This window comes from Microtus oregoni, unplaced genomic scaffold (genome assembly GCF_018167655.1).
Source record: "Microtus oregoni isolate MIOR12 unplaced genomic scaffold, Mior012 000013F_ref0000133, whole genome shotgun sequence".
Taxonomy (NCBI): Eukaryota; Metazoa; Chordata; class Mammalia; order Rodentia; family Cricetidae; genus Microtus; species Microtus oregoni.
Genome location: NW_024543072.1, coordinates 24,463,429 through 24,488,176, shown reverse-complemented (window position 1 = coordinate 24,488,176; position 24,748 = coordinate 24,463,429). Strand labels below are relative to the sequence as shown.

At 41.7% G+C, this 24,748-nt stretch overlaps 1 protein-coding gene across 2 annotated transcripts in view; it reads left to right on the top strand.

Moving 5' to 3' along the window:
• Synpr (synaptoporin) overlaps window positions 1-24,748 on the top strand; it is a 317,060-nt gene that overhangs the window by 16,182 nt on the left and 276,130 nt on the right. Inside the window, exon 3 of one of the 2 annotated variants that reach the window (XM_041662900.1) lies at window positions 24,297-24,359. The exons of the other annotated variant lie outside the window; for it this stretch is intronic. Within the exon in view, the coding sequence (XP_041518834.1) occupies window positions 24,297-24,359 (63 nt within the window). The remainder of the gene's footprint in view (window positions 1-24,296; window positions 24,360-24,748) is intronic. 2 annotated transcript variants of the gene reach the window in all.

Sequence of the window (24,748 nt, the reverse complement as noted above, 5' to 3'; positions counted from 1 at the left end):
AATTATAGAAAACCCTATTAATAAAATAAATAAAAGCATAAAGTATAATGAAAAATAGCTGCTTCTTGATGCCACGGCCTTTTTCTTGGACCACATTCCTGACCATGCTAGCTATTAACTGAGATTATGAATCCACTCTGCCTCTTTCTCACACATTGCTATTTTTGGTCACTGTATTAGTTAATTTTAGGTTGCTATGATAAAACATCATGACCAAAATAACTTATGGAAGGACTTTAATTCAGCTTATAGATCCTGACTGGTAAAAGTCCCTTATGGCAGGAAGCATTGCAGCAAGCGGCAGGCTGCTAGGAAGCTGAGCACTTACTTCATTGGCTACAAGCAAAAAAGCAGAGAGAGCAAACTCTAAGTAGGTTGAACTGTCAGCTCTCAAAGTCCGACCTTGGAGACCTGTTGCCTTCAGCAAGGCTGCACCTCCTGAACAACCCCAAAGGCCACCAACAACTGAGAGTCAAGTATTAAAATACTGGAACCTATGAGGGACATTCTCATTTAAACCAGCCATCTCGCTGTCTCGCGAATGTAGGGAAGAGTTACTGCCGTTCGTTCTATATTCACTGTGCTGCTTTCTACATGCTGTGCCCTTTAATTTCAACAGCTCCACTAGAACGATGCAACCTATATTATCATCAGGGAAAACTTGTCTAAAGAACAATGATGTATGCTTGCAGATGGCAGGGCATTGCAGTTGGAATCTGTGTGCTATAGTCAATTTGAGTATCATGAGGAAGTTGAGGTAAGGTGATGTGAGATTTCCCTTTGTATTCTGTATTACTATTAATGAATAAAGAAACTGCTTTGGACCTGTTCTGCAGGGCAGAACTTAGCTAGGCAGGGAAAACTAAACTGAATGCTGGGAGAAATAAGGGTGGAATCAGAGAGACGCCATGTAGCCCCACTGGAGACAGATGCTGAAACTTTAGCTGGTAAGCCACAGCCATGTGGTAATACACAGATTACTAGAAATGGGTTAAATTAATATGTAAGAGTTAGCCAATAAGAAGCTAGAGCTAATGGGCCAAACAGTGATTTAATTAATACAGTTTCTGTATGATTATTTCAGGGCTAAGTGGCAGGAACCAACAAGTGGCCTCTTTCCTCCAACAGTAAGAGGACATTATTAAAAGAAAAATTAAGAGGATTTCAATAGATACTTTGAAATAATTATCGTGGCTGTGTGGATTCATTCATCTAGTGTTACTCCCAGGTGGAGAATGAACAGTTGTCCTCGTGGAGGTGCTTTGTGAACAGTTGTGATGGCCCCTGTGCAAGCTATGGTTCCGGTAGCATGCTTTGTGATGGCTACCAACAGGCAGTCAGACATGATGACCTTTCCATCTCACTTCCTGCTTTTTATGTTTTTGTTGAGATCCATACAAGTAACTCTCAACAAAAGATGCAAATATATGCATCTTCATTTTCTTTCTCTTTAGGAAAAGAATCTGAGGCTTAGAAAAAAAAAAAGGAACAGTGGTCCAGTGTGCTCATATAATAATAGGTACCAGCACTGACCTTTGACCCCAGGTCTGCTTGGCTTCCAGAATGGACCCTTTGTGTTTAACATAATAGCAATAGTGTTTCATCTTCTCCTGGAGATCCAATCTATAGAAGGCTAAAAGTGTCAGGGCAAACATGGTAAAGATGATGGATTGTCAGAACCTACTCAGTGTTCTTCTCAGTTAGGTGATCAGTGTTCCTGGGGGCAGACAGTGCAAACTCTTAGCTTATCTTTCAGCTCAAAGAAAGTAATATCCTTTTGAGTCTGGATCTCGTGTGGACCTGGCTGCCCTGGAAAACTCACTGTGCAGTTGAGGCTGATGTTGAACTCCTGATGCTCCTGCCTCCCACCTCCAAGCTGTAGAGATCACAGTTATGTGACATCACACTTGGCCCCAAGTTCAGTTATAGAAAGTTTTGTCTTGTTAGAACAGTAATTAAAAGGGTGGTATTGTTTCACTTGAATTGAAATTATTTTATGTGTAGAAAGTAGAACCATGGTTGCTTAGGCAAATAGTGGAAAACTTTCAGAAAAACAAGAGAATCGGGTATTCCTGGATTTTCTGTTTTGTTTTCTTTTGACTTATTATGGAAAATTATTGAAACAGAAAGAAAAACATCCTTTCAAATAATTTTCTTTCTATTAAAGACAATAAATTTATCATTGGCTATCACCACTCAAGAGAAAGTGGGAGAATAGAGAGGATAAATGAAGCAGACTAAAGTCTCATGCAACAACTAACTTCATTTAGAACGTCAGACAATTTATACTTCGAGGATCAGAAAGGTCACATGAGAGCAGTTCAAGTGAGTTGAGGCTTTAAACATTCTGAGTAATAGTAGCAAATGGCATCAAGCACTCTTAAGCAAACCCACTCCTCTCTGCTATGCCTGGGAGGTACATGAAAGCATATTCCAAGAACAATCCAGAAAAAGCTGAGGTCATATGACTCTTGACCTGTTTTCTTGGCACACTTGCTTGAGCACTTGGAATTCTCCTCACATAGCTCCATCCCTGTATTGTTTTGACACTCATAAACTATCCTATTAGAAATGAGAAGTGTTCAATAATGAATTCACTTAAACAACTCTAGGAGAAATGGTAATCTCTCCTCAAATTGATGATTCCAAACTTTCTTCATAATGCCAATGTAACTTTCCAATTCATTTTATACAATTAACATAACTTTGAAAGCAAACTAGCAAAGATAATAAATTATAATCTAGTATTATTAACCAATTTATAAATAAAATCCTTTAACTATAAGCATGTCGAATGCTGTATCATATGAAAAGTTATGATGTTAATCCCACTTAGCGAAAATAAGAACCCTACCACAATTTTTAAGCCAAATTTGAAGCAAGGTCTATTAAATACTGGCCAGCTCTATGGCTACCGGCCAGGGCTAAACCTGGGATTCCCAGAGTATTGTCACCAACTTACATTAGCCAGGGGCTTAAAAAGTCAGAACTCACAAGACTCACTTGCCTTCATCCAAGTAGGAGCACACATACACCCTGATGTGCTTCCTGTGTACGTACCTCTTACATACATGTGATCATACACACATCTTGTGCAGTTGGGCAACCAAGCTTGTTTACTGAAGTGAAAGTTATCTTGTTATCTTACACCAACAGCCCCCAGCTTTCCAGGAAAGAGATAAGAGTTTTGGATATATAAGCATTGCCACTGTGATCAGTACCAAAATCCACATTGTAGAAAAAGTAGCTAACAGGTATCTGTAGAACAGCTGGAGTAGATGTATGCCTTTGAATCATAGCAAAAGCTACGACTTTGAATTCAAAATCATGAACATACATTCCTCTGTCCAGAGAACTGGATATATAGACTGGACAGAGGTATTTTAGCTTGATGAGAAGCATTTTTAAATGTATGCTAAGAAAACAGCCAAAGAAAACTTAAAATCTTGAGCATGTGCCTGATAGTAGTATTCAATGATTTACCAACTTATCAGAGCTCCATTAATCAATGTTAAAACATGAACATTGAAATCTTAGCATAACAATAACATAGAGCGGGAAAGGAATCTGAAACGTTTCTCATTAACTTAAATCATTTTCATAAACCTTTGTAATTTGCATTTATACAGCTTATAACATTTTCTTAGACCTTGACAACTTACTTAAGACTGAAACTTTTTCTTTCTGTCCAATCATTTACCATGAGAAACAAGTGGTTGATCACCGAGAGCAGTGATTGCAAACAAATTTCTTTAAATAATGCAATAGTAAAAAGTTACATCTGAAACCTGTTTATCCTTTAATATGAAGCCTGTTAGCAAGGCAAACCTACCTGCCTTTCTCAGCAGAAGACCTAGTAGCTCTAGAAAGTGAAGGCCACATTTTTACATATGAAATGAACTAACAAGGTAGCTGCAGCCTTGGGGATAGAGTTTCTTCCTGAAATTGCCAAACTCACAAAACTACAATTAGCCATCAACACTATCAGAGATATGAGAAGGATAAATTATGGCAGGAAGTATAAGCCAAATAAACTCTGTATCAATTAAAATGACAGAGACTCACCGGCTGGCTACCTGAATGATTACCCAAGTAGGCTCCTGAGGTCTTTATGGCTTCATTGGGGAGGGGAGGGCAGAGGTCCTAGGTCTTTTGACTATCCTCAATTGCCACGAAGGACAGGATAGGCCCTCAGCTGCCAGATGGGGAGGGTCTGAGAGATTTTCCTGTGATCTAGAAACTAGGGAGTTTCAATTGTCCTACCTTGGCTTAAGTAGAATAGGACCATCAACCCAACAGTATCCAGTTTGTTCAGGGCTTTGGCAGAAGTCAAGACACGAGACAGTTTAGCCCAGTGGTTAACATAACCACAGTTAAGGTCTATACCCCATCTGCCTCTTCAGAAACCTTCCAGTTGCCATTAGGATCTGGCATTTCTATTCTTAGGTGAGGAAGAAAAAGGGATTGTTCTCCACAAGGCCTTCAGTTTTTATACACATACAGGCAAGTTAGCAATTCCATAGTCAGTAGCAATTGCATCAGGCAGGCATGTGACAGGATCAGGAAAGCAGGTAAAGGAGGCCTCTTACATCTCAGAGGGGGAGGCGTGGCTGTGAAGCTCCCTGGCAGATATCTGGAGGATTAATTAAGGATGGGACTTTAAATTACTCCAAAATTCTATGAAGAAGTTTACGTGCACTAGCTGTTAGGAATAATCCTAAAATGAGCCTCTCCACCAATGCAAGTAATTCCAATCAGAGCAAATCAGACCGAATCAGTGCCCATGTTTACTACAGCGGGCCGGGAAAGCATGGCAGGGCAAGGGAGAGGGAGCTCGCAAACCCCCAAAACCCCATGTTCTTTTTCTTGGTGGCAGCTGAAATAGCCTGTGGGAGTAGTTCTGACCCTCCCTGGGGAGGGGTCAGCTCTTGGCGGGCTTTTCCAGAGGTGGAGTCCCCACCAAGCAACTCCCAGGGGGAGGGGTTTGAGATGAAGTTTTCTGCTCCATAGGTGCTCCATTGCCGCCCGGAGGAGGAGGATGAATGCCAGGGGCTGGGGTGATGCTTTCAATCATCCCAAGCTCCTTGGATATAGGGGTGTCAGAGAGCTGGGGTCTCACTCCCAATCAAACAGTAGCTCTCTTTCCTTAGTGTAACTAGTCAAGCTAGAAGTTTATGATTAATAATTGTAGAAAATGCAGCAACACTGTTGTGCTTTTTGGCTCCTTTCCCCAGGGACTGGGAACACATCGCTGGTAACCACAGCAACCTGTAGGCCTGGGAGGGAAGCAAAAATGCTTGATTTGCATCAGTGTCCAGCTCCCTGAATTTCTTTGCAACTCCAGCGGGGTGTCTACTGACACCCAGGTGAGAAGGAGATTCTTTCTCTAGGACTAATTTAGCAACCCAAGCTTTTTTTTTTTTCCTGTATCTCTAGGGGTAAAGGCCTAAACAGTTAATCTTCTGGGCTATGATCTTATGTTGATTGAAATCAAATTAAAGGTAAATGCAGAATATTAATATCTGGTTAGGGTAGAGCAAAGGCCAGTAGATTACACCTTCCTGAGTCTGCTGCTAGAGAACTCAGGGCCACCCAGACATACTGTCTCTCTGTTTAGTGCCACCTGCTTAGGGCTCCTTTTATTTGTAGATTTGACTATGAGAGCAAAGGTCTGGCTAAGGGAATGCTTTCACATGCTGTGGGAGGAGGTGTCCAGTTGCCCGTACAGAAAAAGTCAGGTTATCTCGGCGAATGACGTATGCACTGCCGGGATATTGTGGAAGGGAGAAACGCCACGAGTTCACAAGACTGCTACAGAATTGACAGTGACTATCCCAAAGACAAGCGTTCCTGAAGCTCTGCAAGCCGGGCTGTCCATATGGAGTATGATATACACTTCCAGTGGGTCTGTCTATTGGTCTGTCAGCTGTACTTTTGCTGGATAGTCTTGGGGTTTGTGACAGCTCCTCCCGCAGCAGCAAATCCAGACTATCTTCTAGGCTCCAGCTGGCCTATTTCATTGCAGATGTCGTCCCTGGTAGCCATCATGTGGCACCAGGAGCTTCAAAACTGCCGAGGTCCCCATTGCAACTAGGTTGCACCTCCACCAACAGCCTCCCTTGGGCTTTCCCCTGGAATGACAATCCTGCCATACAGTGCCAAGCCTCGAGTGTTCTTCATGACGCCTTCCTGCCTTTAAAACCAATATCACCTAAGTGACTCTTACATATTGCAAAGTTTGACTGCCAGTAAGAGGTGTGTTGGTTTTTTTTTAATTTATTTTCATATGCATTCATGTTTTGCATGCACATATGTTTATATGAGGATATCAGATCCCTGGAAATGGAGTTACAGACAGTTGTGAGCTGCATATGAGTGCTGGGGATTGAACCCAGGCCCTCTGGAAGAGCAGCCAGTGGTCTTAACCACTGAGCCATCTCTCCAGCCCATGTCTTTGTATGAACACATGGAGGTATAGTTTTGATATCTTATTAAACAATCATTGCTTTTAAATCCTATCTTTCATAACCTTTGTTTTTATATTATGATATTTTTTAGGAAAAGAATTATCACCCCAAAGTCCATCCTAATCCAAAGTAACTTGGGGACCTGTTGTTGTCTCCTTGGTTGTTTTATACCGTATGGTCACCTTTAATTAAGACGGTGGTGAAGTCACATGACCTGAAGTCACATGCATTTATCCTGTCTAACCTTAGTAAGAATGGCTGCCAGCCACATTTTTGCCTTTATCCCAATGGCAGTCATCAGCTACAAGTTGCTTACATTGCAAGATGGCTGTCATTATGTCACGTAATTCTTCAAGATTACCTATCTATAGATTTTCAACTAGCAACACCCTGTGTTACAAGTTTTTAACTTTTTTTGTTATAGATATTTTTAACCATACTCAATAAACTTACAAATCTCAAGGTACATAAATTTCCCACAATATTCTTGCAAACCTTAAGATGAAGCTTATATCTTAGCAATAATTTTAGGCAGTTAGATGAAACCAATAGTCTAAAATTTTTGCTCTCTTTTCCCTGTTATAGATTCAGGTCACTCACTTAACCTAGGACAGAGAGGAGGCTTTCAAATAAGCATGCTTGGGTCTAGAGAAGAGAGGGGACTAACCCAATCCAGAGTTAGCTTTTCAATAAATTAGGACGACATAAAGGAATTTTAATATTATCTACACCCAAAAGATATTCGAATCCCTGCTAAACTGAATCTCGTGTCCAGAAAGCTCAGAAATAAGAAATTCTGAGCCCTGGCCATCAAAGCAGCCACAGTGCGTAATAGCTGGCAGAGACCCTGGCATAGAAACACATAGTAACCCTAACTAAGACACAAGACAACATTTGAATTTTACAAACTTTAGCAATTCTTGTTTATTTTTGATACCTTCGGTGTATTTCCATATGCCTGTGAATTTTGTACATTCACACAGTCATGCTTTCCTTAATGGCAGGCATATCATCTGAGCGATCCATCATTAGGTGATTTCATCTCTATGCTAACCAGTTCCATCTAAATGAAGATTTGCTTTGGCAAGTGCTTTTCTCCACAATCAGCTGATCCAAGATTTTTCAAAAATTCTTCAGCTGCCTTCAAATCAGTGCTTCCAACCTCACACATCCACTTTTTTTTTTACTTTTTTTTATTTATTTAATTATTAAAGATTTCTGTCTCTTCCCCGCCACCGCCTCCCATTTCCTTCCCCCTCCCCCAATCATGTCCCCCCCACTCAGCCCGAAAAGCACTCAGGGTTCCCTGTCCTGTGGAAAGTCCAAGGAACCCCCACCTTCATCCAGGTCTAGTAAGTTGAGCATCCAAACTGCCTAGGCTCCCACAAAGCCAGTGCGTGCAGTAGGATCAAAAATCCATTGCCATTGTTCACATATCCACTTTAACATGCAGCAAATAACACGTTTCGAACCATTTAAACCATCCAGAGACAATAAATTACTTATTGATTTTTTGGCTATGATTGCTCAGGGTGCCGCTGTGACTTAAATACAGAACATCAGCAGTATCTGACATGGGTCCTGGTTCAGCTCTCACTGGTGTTTTAGCCTTCAATGAAATGCATCTGTTAGCAGCATCCAGAACATCCTCCTTCTTCACACAGTGATGGTTCTGTGGGATGTCTGGTTGGCAAGCAAAGTGACTAGCTTCTAGCTCTGGTTCTTTAAGTCTCACTCCCAGCTCAGCCACTCAACATGAGCAATACTTTGTTTGCTTGGAGCAATGATGAACAAAGCAAAACTGTATTAATCTAGCACCAGAGAGAAGGGTGCAGTAGCAGCTGCTGTCTGTGATGTATTGCTTGACAGTGAATGTTATAGATAGGAGCATGCTCTAAAATAATGATTACAAAGTATATATAGTATGGGGGCCGGTGAGGTGGCTCAATGGTCAAGGGCAATGGCTGCTCTTCCAGAGGTCTTTAGTTCAAATTCCAGCGACCACACGGTGGTTCACAACCATCTGTAATGAGATCTGATGCCCTCTTCTGTTTCGCAGACTTACAGGAAGATTCATATACATAAATAAATAAATAAATAAATCTTTAAAAAGGTATAGTATAGGAAGCATGACTTAGGAAAGTCATGAATGATTATTATCTAGCGGTCTGTGCCATATATAATCAATTGTTGTGCTACTGGGACCCAACAGGACACTCAGTAGGTTGGTCACAGTCATTATCGCATAAGCAGCATTGTGTCTCCAGGCAACAGGAAATATTCAGTTTTTTTTCATTTTTTAATATATTAATGAACCACCATATACAGGCAATCTGTCAGAAATTGAATACATGGTCTTACATTGATTTTAAACATTGAACTAAAAATATAAATCTAATAATCTTATTTGCTCTTCATACGTAAAGTTGTCAAAGTTTGTACTGACTTTTTGGTTGAGCCTAAGAGTATCTCATGGTACTAGTCAGTATTTCTTAATGAGTTAAGCTTTGGGGGAAGGACAGAGTGAAAACTATCAAGATTGAAAAACCTGATGTAATACACAGAAATCAAAATAGTTTCAACACGATTTAGCTAACAAGAAAAATCATGTTGTGATGGCTCAGTAAATAAGAGTGTTTGCTACAAAAGCTCCAATAACCTGAATTCAGAACCATGTAAAAAGCCAGGCATGGTTGTCCGTGCCTGTAAATCCAGTGCTTTGATGAACATAGAGGGAAAGATTGTTCTGATGGGCTAGCCAGTAGCTTAGCACTGGGTGTTTGGTGGGAGACCTTTTGGGGGGAAAATAAGGCAAAAAGTGATAGATAAGAACACACTACACTCCTTGTTCGGCTTCTCATGTTCTCATGGGCACATGCACCCATGTGTAAAATCATACCATATCCACATGCATACAAACATAAAAGAATACGCAAGCTTAAGTCATTGGGGGTAACTTATCAAGACCTGATCCCAGTTAGCAGAAATGACTGACCAACGCAGTGAGATAGGAAAGGTGACAATCCAATGTGAAGATTTGTTAATGGAGTTGTCATCCCCTTAGGAAACTGGTGCTTAAACCGTGAGCAGCATGGGCTGCACCTCTCAGAACTACCTGGAGACCAAAGACAGAACAGGTACTTTGTACTTCGATCTCCCGCTCATCACAGATGGCCTTGGAGGAGCTGACTCTTGTTTTCATCTGGTCTCTTCAATAGTGCACCGTGAAATAAAGGAGTCAACAAACAGGAATTTGTTAGGGGAGGCAATGGTAGTAAAAACTGGCAAAGGAATGGAGAAGCCACAAGGCCATGAATGGAAATGAAACCATGGTGAGGGCACTGATGAAATGCTAGCACCATGGACAACAGGGAGAGTCTGTGGACCAGTGTGGGACATGGGCTGGAGTTGACTGTGTCACCAGAATGCCCTACTGGAAAAGAAAGAGAGAAAGGTGGCTTTCTGCCCAGGCATGTGGTACTGCCAGGAAATCTTGTAAAGATAGGACAAAGATGGATCTCGAGGAGAGGAGTAGTGTTCTCAATACAGATACGAGAGAACTGAATTCCAAAGCTGCTGATTTCTCTCTGCTTGGCTTCGTCTGAATTTATACTTAAGGCAACTAGGTCCATCCTTATCCCTCAGCCTATCAGCCATCAGTTTGTGGCAGGGAGCAGCAACCATTCAGACTAGCTAAGAGAGATTAAGTCTTTAGTAAAAGGAGTCCGGGTTGTCAGTAAAGGAGTCAATCAGGAAAGAGACCTGGGGGCTGAGGAAACGAGGGAGCCATCTTTGGGTGTCTTGCTGGGCCTTGTTACATCTGGATTTGCACCTTTTCATTCTTGCCCTAAATAGCTTATCACTTCATTTGGACTCAAGGAGACAACATCTTTTGTTGCTGTTGTTGTTTGTCGAGACAGGGTTTCTCTGTAGCTTTGTTTGTCCTGAAACTCACTGTAGACCAGGCTGGCTTTGAACTCACAGAGACCCGCCTGCCTCTGCCTCTTGAGTGCTGGATTAAAGGTGTGTGCTACCGCCATCCAGCTGACAATATCTTCCCTTAGTTTGATTCTAACCTCACAGTTCAAGTGTCCAACATTATTTTTGTTGGCCCATATTCTTAAAAAAGTAGATAAAGTACCTGCCTTTCAATCCAGGATCCTACAGCAGGGTCTGGGGAGAAAGGAAGGATGTTGTCCACAGAGACTAGGCAAAATTGGTGGAAGGAGATGCCTTAAGGATGGCAATGAATGGGTAGGAAATTTCTCTATTGTTGACAGTAACTTTTTAATCATCTATTCTGTTTTTTGATTGGCATACAAAGTAATAAATTTCCACATGACTTTTTCATGTCCCTTGTGTTTTGATTAACTATTTTTTCTGCTTTGTCCCCTTCTCCAAACTCCCATGTTTATATCTGTTTAACACCTCCCAAATCCAGCATTCTCTATCTCTACATTCATGTCACTGTGTCCTGCTGTCACACACACACACACACACACACACACACACACACACACTGCTAAAGGGATTACAATTTTTTGAAGTATGAGAAAATGCAAGGTGTAGGAAACTGGACCTCAGGGGGTCAGTGATCACTGATCAAACACAGAGCCCGGGAGACTGATGGCCATGGTTTCATAATAATTGAGGCACTCTCACAGATGGGGTATCTCTGTGGGAGGGGGGAGGTGACAGTCATTTAAGTATTGGGGATCCCAATCCTCGGACCATCTCCAGAGCAGCAGGGAGAGGCACTACTTCGTTTTGAACAACGCATTGTTGAATTCATTAATCATGAGAGGTGCTTGGCATTGAAATCAGCAGCAAGCGATGCGTGTCCTTGATTGGCACATCAGGATGTGTTCCCCATCTGTGGTGCTCAGGAGGATTTGGATGTTTGGATGACAGTTTCATGGGGGCCTCTCAGTTTCCAAGAGTGTTTCATGAGGAACTCGTGGTGATTGGCAGATGGGGAAATTCAGGTGAAAACATGACCATCTCTAGCTAAATAATGCCTTGCGAGGCAGCAACTGAGTTGTTATTTAAAAAGTGCATTTCCTAGAGACCCTTTTTCAAATGCTGCATATGTTGTGAGTTACGAATACGATTTCTAGAATGTGCATTGAATTTCTCTCTCTCTAATCTTTAAATTCTAAGATAATTCTGACATAGAGTTCTTAACTGAAATGCTTTGGCTTAATAAACAAAAGGTTATTGTGTGCTCATATTCACTAACCTGGTACCAGCCTGTAGGTATACTTATGGCTGAAGTAACTGTGGTGAGCTTTGCACCCAGACGGAGTAGTGCATGGAGCCTTCTCTTTCTTCCGTAGCTGGCGTGCCTGTTGGCTATCAGCAGGTCACATCTGCCCCTTCCTGGAGGAATGGCCTTTGATTGAATGGACAGCCCCTCCCCTTGGAGTTCACAGCCCATTCTAGGGTTGTCCACAGGCAGTTCAGATCTAACACGCTTTACTGAAGGCTCCAGGCCTCCAGCAGATTGGTTCAGCTTCAGCTCCCAATTCAGAGGACCGGTGGGCTACACTGGAGACAGTCCTAAGGGGAACAGCGACAGCCTTGTTTGGCTCCTTCCCCTGCTCTAGTTCACTCCATCCACATCAGCTCCACCCCTGCAACCCCCACCCCAGGTTCCTGAACACACCCAGCTAAACTAGGCACTCTGGGAATTTCTGTCTCCAGATCTGCCACTAGAGAACGTGCTCAAGAAAAGAAAATGAGTGCAGCTTTGCAAGCCAGACCCCACCTTCTGCCACACTGGCAAAGACAGATGTGCCGTGTCGGAAATAGTTTGTGAAATTGAAGGGACTGTGCTTGGGGGGGGGGGGGGAGGAACTGTTTATGAAGACATATTTTAATCTTTTTACTTTTAAGTCACTTTTCTTAATCAAGTTTAGGAAACTGGGGGACTTGGTCCCTTCCTTCATCAACCTTCAGTAGCCCGATATTTTGTAAGCAGTTTCCTTATTTAGACAGTGTTAGGGTTTTGTTGTGAGGACTGAGAAAATGACCTTGGACAAACAGGCAATGCTTTGGATGACTTTTGGTATAAAAAGGCTTCACACAGAATTTAATGAAGTCTTAAACGAGAACTGTGAATTTTGAGAAGCTGACTAAAATACACTTACCTTTAAAATGGCAACATTGTTAACTATTGGCTGGTTTGAGACAGCTGGATAGGCCTCTGGGGGAGGGTTGGGGCGTGGTTGGAAGGGAATGAATACGTGGGAAGCATTGCATATAATCTTGTGTTGAGCTTTGTGTGGTGCACAGACCACAGTTCCCTCTTTTAAACAATCTGTTTTATCCCGGAGCGTACAAACAATTAAAATTCTCTGCACTAAGTACTTTTTGCACTGAGGTACAAGAGGCTGCGATGTGAGACTCCTGAAAATGCCATGCTGTAATCGATAAAACTCTTCCAAGTCTCTCGCAGGAAGCTTGTGCTTCAATGCATAGTTACTGGGGATAGTCGAGCCATTCCAGAAAATTCAGTGTCGAAGCTTACTAATCGCTAGCAGGTAGATGCTGGTAACCATAACTCGCTCCACTGCTAAAACCATGGGTTTTGCCGGGCAGTGGTGGCGCACGCCTTTAATCCCAGCACTTGGGAGGCAGAGGCAGGCGGATCTCTGTGAGTTCGAGACCAGCCTGGTCTACAAGAGCTAGTTCCAGGACAGGCTCCAAAACCAGAGAAACCCTGTCTCGAAAAACCAAAATAAATAAATAAATAAATAAATAAATAAATAATAAAACCATGGGTTTTGTAAAGTTCCCAGGATACTACAAGGACTCTCCCAGTGTGGGAGCATTGCTGCATCCTTGTCTCAAATGTCTCCGCCAGCCTCTGATAGCACATACTGCACGAGGACTCATTTTCTAGTATCACATCGCTGACACCCAGAACTCTGCCTGCTTCCTGGTCAGCACCCAGGTATTTCCTCAATGAAGACAAGTAAAGGAGGGTGGGTGGAGGTGGTGTACACTCTCAGATCGCTATGCCTGGTCTGCATCTCTGTGTCCAGCATTTTCTACACAGTTGAATTTTTACCCATCCTTTTAGAAGCATCTTCATTGCCCACATTCCTTTTTTACTTTTTTAAATTTTCACAGGAGAAATTTCTGCTTTGGGAAAGACCCGGTTTCCCTGTCTGCCCTGGTGAGTCAGGAAGATGTTTCCTAAAATAAACTAGGGCTTTTTTAATTTTTATTTATTTATTTATTTGGTGTGTGTGTGTGTGTGTGTGTGTGTGTGTAGTAGTAGTAGTAGTAGTAGTAGTAGTAGAAATCCATACCATTATCATTCAGACAGACAAGGGAAAATAACCATGTTTTGAAGACAATTTTATTCATGTAAATACCTGGAGGACCTTAGGTCTTTTAGTTACCTAAAAGGACACTATTATTTATGTAAGGACACTAGTACTTATAGATTAGAAATCTTAATGCTTGGAAGTATTATTAGGTACAAAGTCACATCACAAATAAGTCAGCTCTGTTTCTCTCTGCACTTCTGTAACCTGGAACTCTCTATGCCTGGCTCATGATCAGCACTCAAAAAGGGGGATTGGGTCTCCCACTGGGAATGCTATCCAGGAGTTAACTCCAGAGGTCTGAATCCACATTCTATTGCCTCTGTCATCCACTGTCATTGTGACAGGCTCTCCTGTACTTCAGACTGTCTTCATTAGGAAGAGCTTGAACTTTTAATCCTCCTACCTCCAACTAGCTCATGAGTGCTGGAACTGCACTTATGTATACACACACACTCACATACCCACGCACGCACAAGCACACTTATGCACACATGCACACCCATGCACACTAACATACACGTGCACGCACACACTCACGTGCACATGCACACACACATGCACACCTATGCACACTAACGTACACGTGCACGCACACACACTCACAGACACATGCACACTCATGTGCACATGGACACACACATGCACACCCATGCACACTAACATACACGTGCACGCACACACACTCACAGACACATGCACACTCATGTGCACATGGACACACACATGCACACCCATGCACACTAACATACACGTGCACGCACACACACTCACGTGCACATGGACACACACATGCACACCCATGCACACTAACATGCACGTGCACACACACACACTCACAGACACATGCACACTCATGTGCACATGCACACACACATGCACGCACACACAGTTCCACCTTTACTTTGGAGATACGTGTGGGATAGTTTTTGTCACCTTGGTGCAGACTAGAGTCACTTGGAAGAGAGAACCGCAACTGAGGAATCGTTACCATCTAATTGGCCTATGGGCATTCTGTGGCCTCTTTTCTTGATGAATGATGGATGTGGAAGAGCCCATCCTACTGTGGGGAGTGAGTGAGGCCACGGGGCCAATGGTCCTGGGTTATATAAGAGCCGCAGATGCGCAGGTCACGGGGAGCAAAGCAATAAGCAGTGTTCCTCCATGACCTCTACTTCAGCTCCTACCTCCAAGGTTTTTCCATGTTGCCCAGTGATGGACTGTGTCCTGGGAATCGTAGGATGAAATAAACCCTTTCCTCCCTAACTTGGCTTCAGTCAGTGTGTTTTATCATGGTCGCAGAACTGAATTAGATAAGACTTCACTTGCAGTCTCAAGCCAGTACGTTTGCCTTTCTGTCACCCCTTTTCTTGGTCTAAGAACATTCCAAAAAGTTCTTTATTTCAGTCAGTGATAACATTTAAATAGCCAGTTTTCTGGGAAAACTAATAGCTAGGTTAATTTGCAGAGAAGGGGAAGGAGGTGGGGGGGGAGTGGGAAATTGCCCATCATTTGGTTGTAGTTTCCACTTTTAACAAGACTCAGGCCACTGCAGCCTAGGGGATGAGACCAGCCCTGCTCACAGCAGTGGCTGTGCATCAGCTACAGCTGATCCTGGACTGACTGTAGACTGAGCTAACAGCAATCACCCGAGACGGAGTCAGAACCACTCAGCAACCTGACCCTCGGCCCCTGACCTTCAGAAATTATATATGATAGTAAACATTTGTTATTTTGAGTGGCAAATTCTGGAACTAATTTGCTACTCTGTCATTGATAAGCAACAGCTTTGATCGTTTCTTCTTTATAGTCTAAACAATCAAATGTTTAAGTGTTGGGTGTGAAATTTATGAGTTAGATATTTTCTACACACAAACTTTAAGTTTTCTTCCACTTTTCAAACTACATCATTACTAATCATCCCATGGACAACTTGTGGGCCCTGAGTTGATGTGTCGTGGGGCCTTCCCATCCCACCCTGGTTAGCTAGAATTCTCTATTCCCAGTAATCTCTCATCTCCACCCACCAATATCCAAACCACCTTCTAGGGCCCAGTTTTGATGCCCTGTGTCCGTCCCTTAGATTCTTCTCAGACTCACCCCCATTATGTTAAAAGCTTTTGGATTTCAAAGCATTTTTTTCTTTACAGCATCTTGTAAGAGCTCCTTCTTTATCCTCTATCAGTTCCCTAGGGCATGGACTAGTGAACATTGGGCTCCAAGCTTTGAGGTGTTGGCTAGGGTTCAGGTGCAGCGCTCAAGTACAACCCTTGAGGGAAGGCACAAAGTGTGTCTCTACATTGAGGTTTAATGATTGCTTCCCTGAGAGTTCACAATCTTCGTTAGCAGGGCCCACCTACAGCTTCCCACGGATGGTTGCTGGTAACTACACTACCTTGATCTCTTATGTTTAATCAGCATTAAACATAAAATTTGTTTGTAGATAGTCCTTTAAAATTTGCTAGTGAGTTTATTATAGTGATAAACAACATCAAAGCAGGAGCAGATTCAGTGTACTTCATTATGACTTCAAACTGCAGAGAAATCAATCAAATCTCTCTCACACCCCTGAAAAGATGTGTATTTCCTTTGCCCGATTCCAGATGGTCGCATGCAAATGAAAGGCCTTACACTTGGGACACAGCCGTAGATTTCACACCAACTTGCTTTAGATTTGAGGAAGACAAATTCATTCATCTAGGAAATGGGGAGAAGCAAAAAAAAATGTCCAAGTGTTCAGTATGTGTGTGTGTGTGCACCAGTGTGTGTGTTCACACACACACACACACACACACACACACACACACACACACACACACACATATATATATATATATATATATATATATATATATATATATATCCGGTGTATATTAATAATATCTGCATCCAACACCCCTTCCCCAGTTTCCCTAGTGCCCTCAACACTTCCCCAACCTACCTTCATGTCCTCTTAAGAAAAATGTCCGAGTGTCTCCACTGTCTGGAGGAGCTCATGAAAACCTCCATTAATGCTGGGATGTTGACAGACTTGGTCTTGTGCATGTCTTAAAGTAAAATACCTGGCGTTAGTTTGTGAGTCTAACAGCCATGTCATGTCCAGAAAGCGCTGTTTCATGAACTTTGTACCTGTCTACCAGCTCTTTCCTTCTGCCCACCCTTCCTTCTTCTAGGGTTCCCAGAGTCTTGAGTGGGTGGGAGGAGTTTATATGTAGGGCTGAGCACTCAACAGTCATTTGTTCCTATGGACCAAAGGGGAGCTTTCATATTAGCCACTACCCACTGCAAGAAAAAGTTTCTCTGAGAATGGCTGAGAGCAGCTCTAATCTGTGGGTGTTGACAGTTAGAAAGCAGTTTGACACCACTACTTAGCAAAACAGCAAAACAATGTCTTGCCCCGTCTATGACTTCTGCAATAGCAAGGTCTTCCCAGGTCTATGACTTCCCCAGTCACGAATTCCCTCCTGTGGTGCAGTCCTCAACTTAAAATGAGAGGTTTCTAGGTGAAATCCTCCTCTTTGAGAGGCTCACTGATACAATATATAAGAGAGTGCCGAGTTTAATTCCTTCATTCTTTTATATGCTTTCCCATAGGCTGTGTACTAAGTCTTTTCGCGTTTTATCATTGACTGGATTATAATTTCAGAAATGTTCCAAACTCTTCCTCCACCTATGCCCTTTAACTAGCCGCTGCACTGGCCTCTAGCAGGCATGGCTATGGCCTCTTCCTGTCTCCTCTTTCCCTCACCTTTGTCTTCCTATCCAAAAATCTCTTTTTTAGTTGTGACTGAAGGAAGTCTGCACAGGAGTCTTTTCTAATGCTGATAATGAGCCCTGAATTTACAAGTTCTATCATTTTTATCCTCATATATTAAAATTAATTAAAAGAGGTCAGACAGTGAGAAGATGTGAGGGGTTCCTGGGCTGATCAGATTCTTAGGAGAACGCCTCTTCATCAAGTTCACGACAGGAAAAAAAATAGCAATGGCTGATCGTGATGCAGCTGGTACCAAGGCTGTAATAGACTGCCGACACCAGTCTTGAGAAAGACACTTCATATTTTTTAGTCTTACTCATGTGATAGAAAAACATTGAAAAGGACTTTTGCCAAAGTAATGGACACTGAAGGACAGATGAGAAAAGAGTACTTTCAGTAATATTAAAACCCAGTTTAGTCGAAAAGGAATAGGCTCTGTGTGCATTAAACATGAGACTGCTGGACTGCAGCGGCTCGCGCTGATTGATGCTTCCACTGACAGACAAGAGAACGCATGTAGCTTCGTTTGTTCTTTATGTTAGAACTTTCCATTGTGGTTTCAACCATTGTGGGTTGTCTGCGAGATATTTTAGGCATATCTAATGCACATTATCTCAGCACAGAAAGCATCAAACATATAGCAGATATCAAATAAATGTTTTTTAATACAATTTTTTTTACCCATGCATGTTTCATTTGTATACAATTTTATTGAGATATGATTGAAATATAGTAAATAATATTATTGGCAATTTGAGAAATAATTTTCGATCTGCTTGAAAGGTGTGTGTGTGTGTGTGTGTGTGTGTGTGTGTGTGTGTGTGTGAAATTGTGCTTGCAATAGTTTTTGGAGTAATATTTTACATCATGGCATCCTGTTTGATGATAATGCTTCTGAAATGTGTCCACATATATACCATAAGACCTGTTGTCATTATCTGCACCTCTTGTTTCTTCATTTGTTTTTGAGACAGGATCTCACTATGTAGCCTTAGCAATACTACTTTTGGGTATATATCCAAAGGATGCACAATCGTACCACAAAGACATGTGCTCAACTGTGTTTATAGCAGCATCATTTGTCATAGCCAGAACCTAGAAACAACCTAAATGTCCCTTGACCAAGGAATGGATAAAGAAAATGTGGTACATTTGCACAATGAAGTATTACATAGTAGGAAAAAATAATGACATTTTGAAATTTTCACTCAAATGAATGGATCTAGAAAATACCATATTGAGTGAGGTAACCCAGACCCAGAAAAACAAATATCATATGTGCTCACTCATAAGTGGCTTTTTGACTTAAAGCAAAGAAAAACCAGTCTACAATTCATAACTCCAGAAGGCAACAAAGAGGACCCTAAGATAGACATGATTGGATCTAATTAATCCACATGGAAAGTAGAAAAAGACAAGATTTCTTGAGTAAATTGGGAGCATAGGACCATGAGAGAGGGCATAAGTCAGGGGAAGGATGGGAGAGGAGAGGAGAAAAATGTATGGCTCAATAAAAACAATGAAAAAAATCATTTCACTGCTACCTCATAACTGTAAATTTGCTACTGTTATGAATCATGATGTAAATATCTGATATGTGACTCCTATAGGGTCACGACCCACAGGTTGGGAACCATGGCTGTGTAACTTATCCTACAGTGTTTGAGCAGAGTATAATATTGTTCCTTTCTGTTTCTGATCCAGCATTTAATTGCATACTTCAAAACAAGCAAATTATTAGAATTAAAAAATCAAAATGATGTTTTTTTTTCATTTTTAATTATTTTTTTTGAGAATTTTATGCAGTAAATTTTTATCATATTCATGTCCTTCCCAAACTGCTCCCAGATTAACCCTTACTTCCCAGTTCAACTTTGTGTATTTTTTTTTAAATCCATCAACTACAGTCCTCTTCCGTGTGTGACCTCCCACTGGAGCATGGCCAACATATCAAGGTTTATTCCCTTAAAGAAAATGGCTTTCCTTCTCCCAGAAGCTGCCAATTGTTAATAGCTTTTTCGGTATGGGTAGATGATGTATCTGTCTCTGGTATTCGTGTTGGGAGTTTGTCTGGATTGAGTGTGCCCACGTCTTGTGTATGCTGTCTCCACTGCTGGGAATTCACATTCGGAACTGCCCTGTGGTGTCTGAAAAGCACTATTTCCTGGTAGTCATCTACTACTTCCAGCTTTTACAGTCTGCCTGCCCCTCTTTCACAATGATCCCTGAATCGTGAGAGGAGTTGATGCTATGGATTGCCTATTTAGGAGTAACTAATCCACAGTTCTTGTTCTCTTCCTCTTGGCCATTTGTGGGTCTTCATGTTAATTGCCGTACACTGATATACTAACCTCTGAACAAAACAGTAAGTCTTTTAGGAGTGGGCTTGCCCTGTACCCCTTTAGCAGAGTAATAGTGATAGAATCTCTCCTGAAGCCTGCGTCCTGTATATCCACAGGTTCTTGGTCCTGATAATGGTGCCAGATAATGGGTTTTCAACTTGTAGATTAGGCTTTCAAACCAATCAGAAAATGGTGTGTTGCTTCCATGACATCTGTGCCACTATTACACTGCTGGGCATGGCTTGCTAGGCTGGTCATGGCTTGCTAGGCTGGTCATGATTCTAACTCACAGGGTTCCAAGCTGGGTAAGATTAGTGATTTCTTTTCTCTTCCAGGACATGAATAGCACCTCCCAGCACCATGAAATCTAGCCAGTAAGAATGAAGTCCAGATAAGTACTGGCTTGATTTCTCTGTGTTCAGTGACACAAGTATATGGTACTTTTAGCAGTGAGGTCTCCCCATCAAGCTCTTGAGGGCAAGAGCAGTAGCAATAGCATGCAATGTTTGGGGTTCTAGGAAATCTTGCTAACCAACAACTCCAGAGGAGGTAATCTGTTGTCAGAAGGCTGTTAGTTTGTTCCTGGCTGCTCAACCCTGAAATAATCACACAGAAACTATATTAATTACAGTATGGCTTGGCCAATAGCTTGAGCATATTTCTAGCTTACTCATATATCTTAAATTAATCCATTTCTATTAATCTACGTATCACCACAAGCCTGTGGCTTACTGGGTAAAGTTCCATCTCGCTTTGGTGGGGCTACATGGCTTCTCACTGACACAGCCTTCTTTATCCCAGCATTCAGTTTAGTTTTCCTGCCTAGCTCTATCTGCTAAACCAGTGGCTGAAACAGATTTATTCATTAACCAATAAAAGCAACACATATACAGAAGGACTTCCCACACCAGAAATGCATTCCTGGCACTGAACTTTTTAAATGTTGCCCTGTGGTGCTCAGCAGAAACATTTTTCTCCCATGGGGAGTAACTCCACTTAAACTTTTTATGTATGTGCGATATATATAATTTAGAAAGTTTTTACAGTAGTACATTTCTACATTGCTAGTGTTAGTTATCCCTCTTTATATTTCTGTCACCACTCTGCCCCCCCATCCTTAATATTTACCTTTATATTTCATTCTTCTTCAGCCTTTTATATCACTGAATTCTTTCTTGTCTCTCATGAACACACACAGTTCTGGGCCCATCCTATTTTCCTGACCTCAATGGGTATTCCAATGAAACACATCCATCTGAAGATTTCATATGGCCTTGACATCATATCCTCTGGTCCCAACCAGGCAGGGCTGAGATTATAATTGTACCTTCACACATGGCTAAAAAATTGTTTTTATAAATGGATGATATATGGTGCTGCTGTATCCTTGTCTTATTAGGCCTTATATGTGAAGAAATTGGATGCTTTTCCTTTGTTTATCTTCTAAGACTAATGAACTCTTCATATGTATGCCTAATTATTTCCTGACTGTAATTTCTTAGAATTGGTTCATGGGCAACGGGAAGTAGTGCTGGTCAGCTTAGTTCTTTTAAAATGGGGTCAAGGTAAAAGAAAATAAAAAATCAATGTGCAGCCCTACATATCTTTTGAAAATGTATTTTATTGTCATAGAAATCTGTGACAAAGCAGAGGGAAGCTGCCCCCAGTGGAACACTGGAATGGGCCCGCCTTATCACAAGTGAAAAGTCAACCCTAGAGACCTTGGAGATTCAAGGCTTCCACAGTATCTGCCCGGGCTAAGGGCAGGACCCAGTCTAGCTCCTGTGTCTACAAAATTTAGAAAACTCCCTGACACATGGTAACAGATTAGGTGATGTTTTCTCAGTGACTAAGAAAGTGAACACATCGTTGCTATGTGGAGTAAGAGAACTTTGACACCCTCACAGCTCCTTTGAGCATTTAAGGAACCATGGTCTTACACCATGGACTGACTTTTGCATGCAAATAAGATCATTTTGAGTGGCAGACAAATTTTTTTTATCTTAGTTTTGTGATTTCCTGGGTGGCCTCTTTAGTCTCAGGTGACACCTCGAGGTGTGTCCTGTCTTTGCTCTCTCTTTGATTAACTTGGTTCACTAATTTGGAGAGCCAGAAGCACTAATAGTACTATAAAACAAGTATTCTAGAAAAGTCGAAATTATTGTGGGGACACATGCTAAACATGAATTGTATTCTTAATTCAGAATAACCCAATAATTTACATTGTAAATTTAAAGTTTGTCATCCTGAGATATTTCTTTCAAGTACAGATATGACCTTATATGTTTTGGAACTTAATTTTAGAAAATATCAATATTGTAAATTTTTATTTTGTGAGATTTGCAAGGTGTTTAGCCTGTTTCTGACCTTTAGATGCTATTACACTTAAAATATTTATTATTACTTTGTGTGTGTGTGTGTGTACATCTATGGATTGTCTGGAAGTGAGACCCAAACCCAGGTCTTCTGCAAGAGCAGCAAGTACTCTTAACTGCTGAGCCATCTCTCCAGTTCCCAATTACACACTTTTTCCTTATCATCTTAGTATATAAATCATGTTTTTATTGTCAAATATAAGGTTTTTCAAGCAAACTCTCATGAAGAAAGTGATTATCTTCTCAGACTTACAGTTCTGAGAATTGTTGGCTTTAAATATTTCTGTAATCTCCATTTCCATACCTCAGACAGACAACTGATATCATTTCTGGCATATAAATCATAAGAATCAAGTCATGTGTGAATGATCAGAAAGGAAAATTTAGTTCTGAGCCCCTGAGGGATGGGGACTGAGTGCTGTTTTATTCGTGGCTTGGACACAGTGTATTGCTCTAGTGCACAGCACAGACTCATTCTGCAGTATCAGACAGAGACGGACAAAACTCACTGTTCTTTTAGGGAGAAGAGTTCATTAGTACCACGTGCATATATGCAGTTCCATATAGCTGCACAGTTTTGCACATGACCGACCAATCTGATCATAGGGAAAATACTGGGCCAAGGCTTCCTTGCGCCGGGGTTGAGTGAGCTCCCAGAGCCCACATGAAACTCTCTTGAAGAAGGCAGCCAGAAGGCAGCCATGGCGGACCCAGGACTGCAGGGTTAGCAGTCCTCAGCCCTGAGAAGGCTGGAATCATGACTCTTCCTTTTGTATGTTTACAGCTTGCCTGTCACCATGGGAGTGCACTGTTGTTACAAGTTAAATTAGGTCTGTTTCAAAGGCCTTCAAGGAAATGTGGGTGGCCAGAATACTAGAAAGGCTTTTTCTGTGAGGGATGGGATAAGAATGGCTGTGTTGGGGAAGGACGCCGGAGTGTCCTTCATGGCTTAGAGGAACACATGTAGCTTATGAATATTCACCAGATGCATACAGTTCTAAAGCACAATCATATGATACACACAGAGGAGGTGAGCATGCATAGCTAAGCACTACTTTGCCCTCCTGAGTCTATCGTTTCTCTATACGCTTTCACTTACATATAGATGTATTGTTTTGTATTGTTTTCCCGTCATATAGATCAAGAAGCAAGTTTAGAAAAACCAAGTCATTCCCTGAGCACACGGCCTGAAATATGTTGTAAAAGGATTCACGACTGCATGAGACCCAGAAACTGTGCTTGACGAAGAAGAAGCTATGTAGCATAGGCTGGCTCAAACTCACAATCCTCCTGCTTCTGCCTCCTTAACACTGGGAATATGGCTGAATACTACCATTCCTAGTAAATCTGTGCATTTGATGTGTGTGTGTGTGTGTTGTATATTATGTATATGTATATAATGTATTGTGTGGTGAATGTAAATGTATTCAAAAGTATTACTGATTAATGGAGACTTTTACAATGAAGTCTTTAGGTATTTAATACTGACAGTGATTCTTTTGGATAGCTAGTCCTGTCCCTTTTTTACAAGTAAAAAAGAGATGTCAAGATGCAAAGTTACTCTTTTAAGATCACTTGGCCTTTGTGTTGATGGGGTGGTGGCAAAATTCCAAGTCCTTTATCCTCAAGCCTACTTACTTTCCATCGTGAATGTGAATGTGCACAGATGCAAAGAAATAAAGAGGTTTCTAGAAGAAACAAGAAAATGAAAAACAGCAGCCTTCCACACAACTTGTGCCATGGGCTCTCTCCTCCCTGAGAGACCCTTCAAGGTTGGGAGAAGCTTTGCCAAAGTCCTGAGAACGTCTCCCTCAGTGGGCACTGCAGAGATAAGAGTAGAGAAGACTTAAGGCCCCAAGACTCTTTTCCACAATTCTGGAAACCCCAGAGCAGAAGGACCAGCTTGGTCACATCAACAGATACTAGAGAAGCTCGAGTTACTGAGCTCCTGCGGTTTGTCAGGGTTCTTGGTGTTTTGTCCGTGCTTGTTTACTTTTGAATAAACAGTATTTTTTCATTAGGTCAGAATGCACAAAACTGGTACCAGAGGAAATGAAAACGGTCCGAAAAGAATCTACAAACTGGTATGTGTGGAGGTCGTTTTTCCTTTCTGGTGGACAGATCACATCAACTTTTCTTCACTAAGTACCTCTCAGCTTGAATTTCTGGGTCCTTCTGTTCAAGAGGAAGCTGTGTGAAGTCTAGTTACAGGGACCATTCATTCATTGGTCCTCTACTCAGGAGGTATTGGGAGGATTAAAACCTTGACCTTCTGTACTTAGCTGATGAGATAAAGCACACACATGTCAGAATGTCTTGGTTCTCCTGGAAAGTTGCTGCTGCGGGCTAGTACTTGTGACCACTAAACTCTCAGATGCCATGCTATTCCGCTTGCCAAGAAGGAGCAGGTAATAAAATGCCTTGAGTGAAACCCAGGATCTTTGATTTATTCTGGAGCCCCACAAGCATTTAC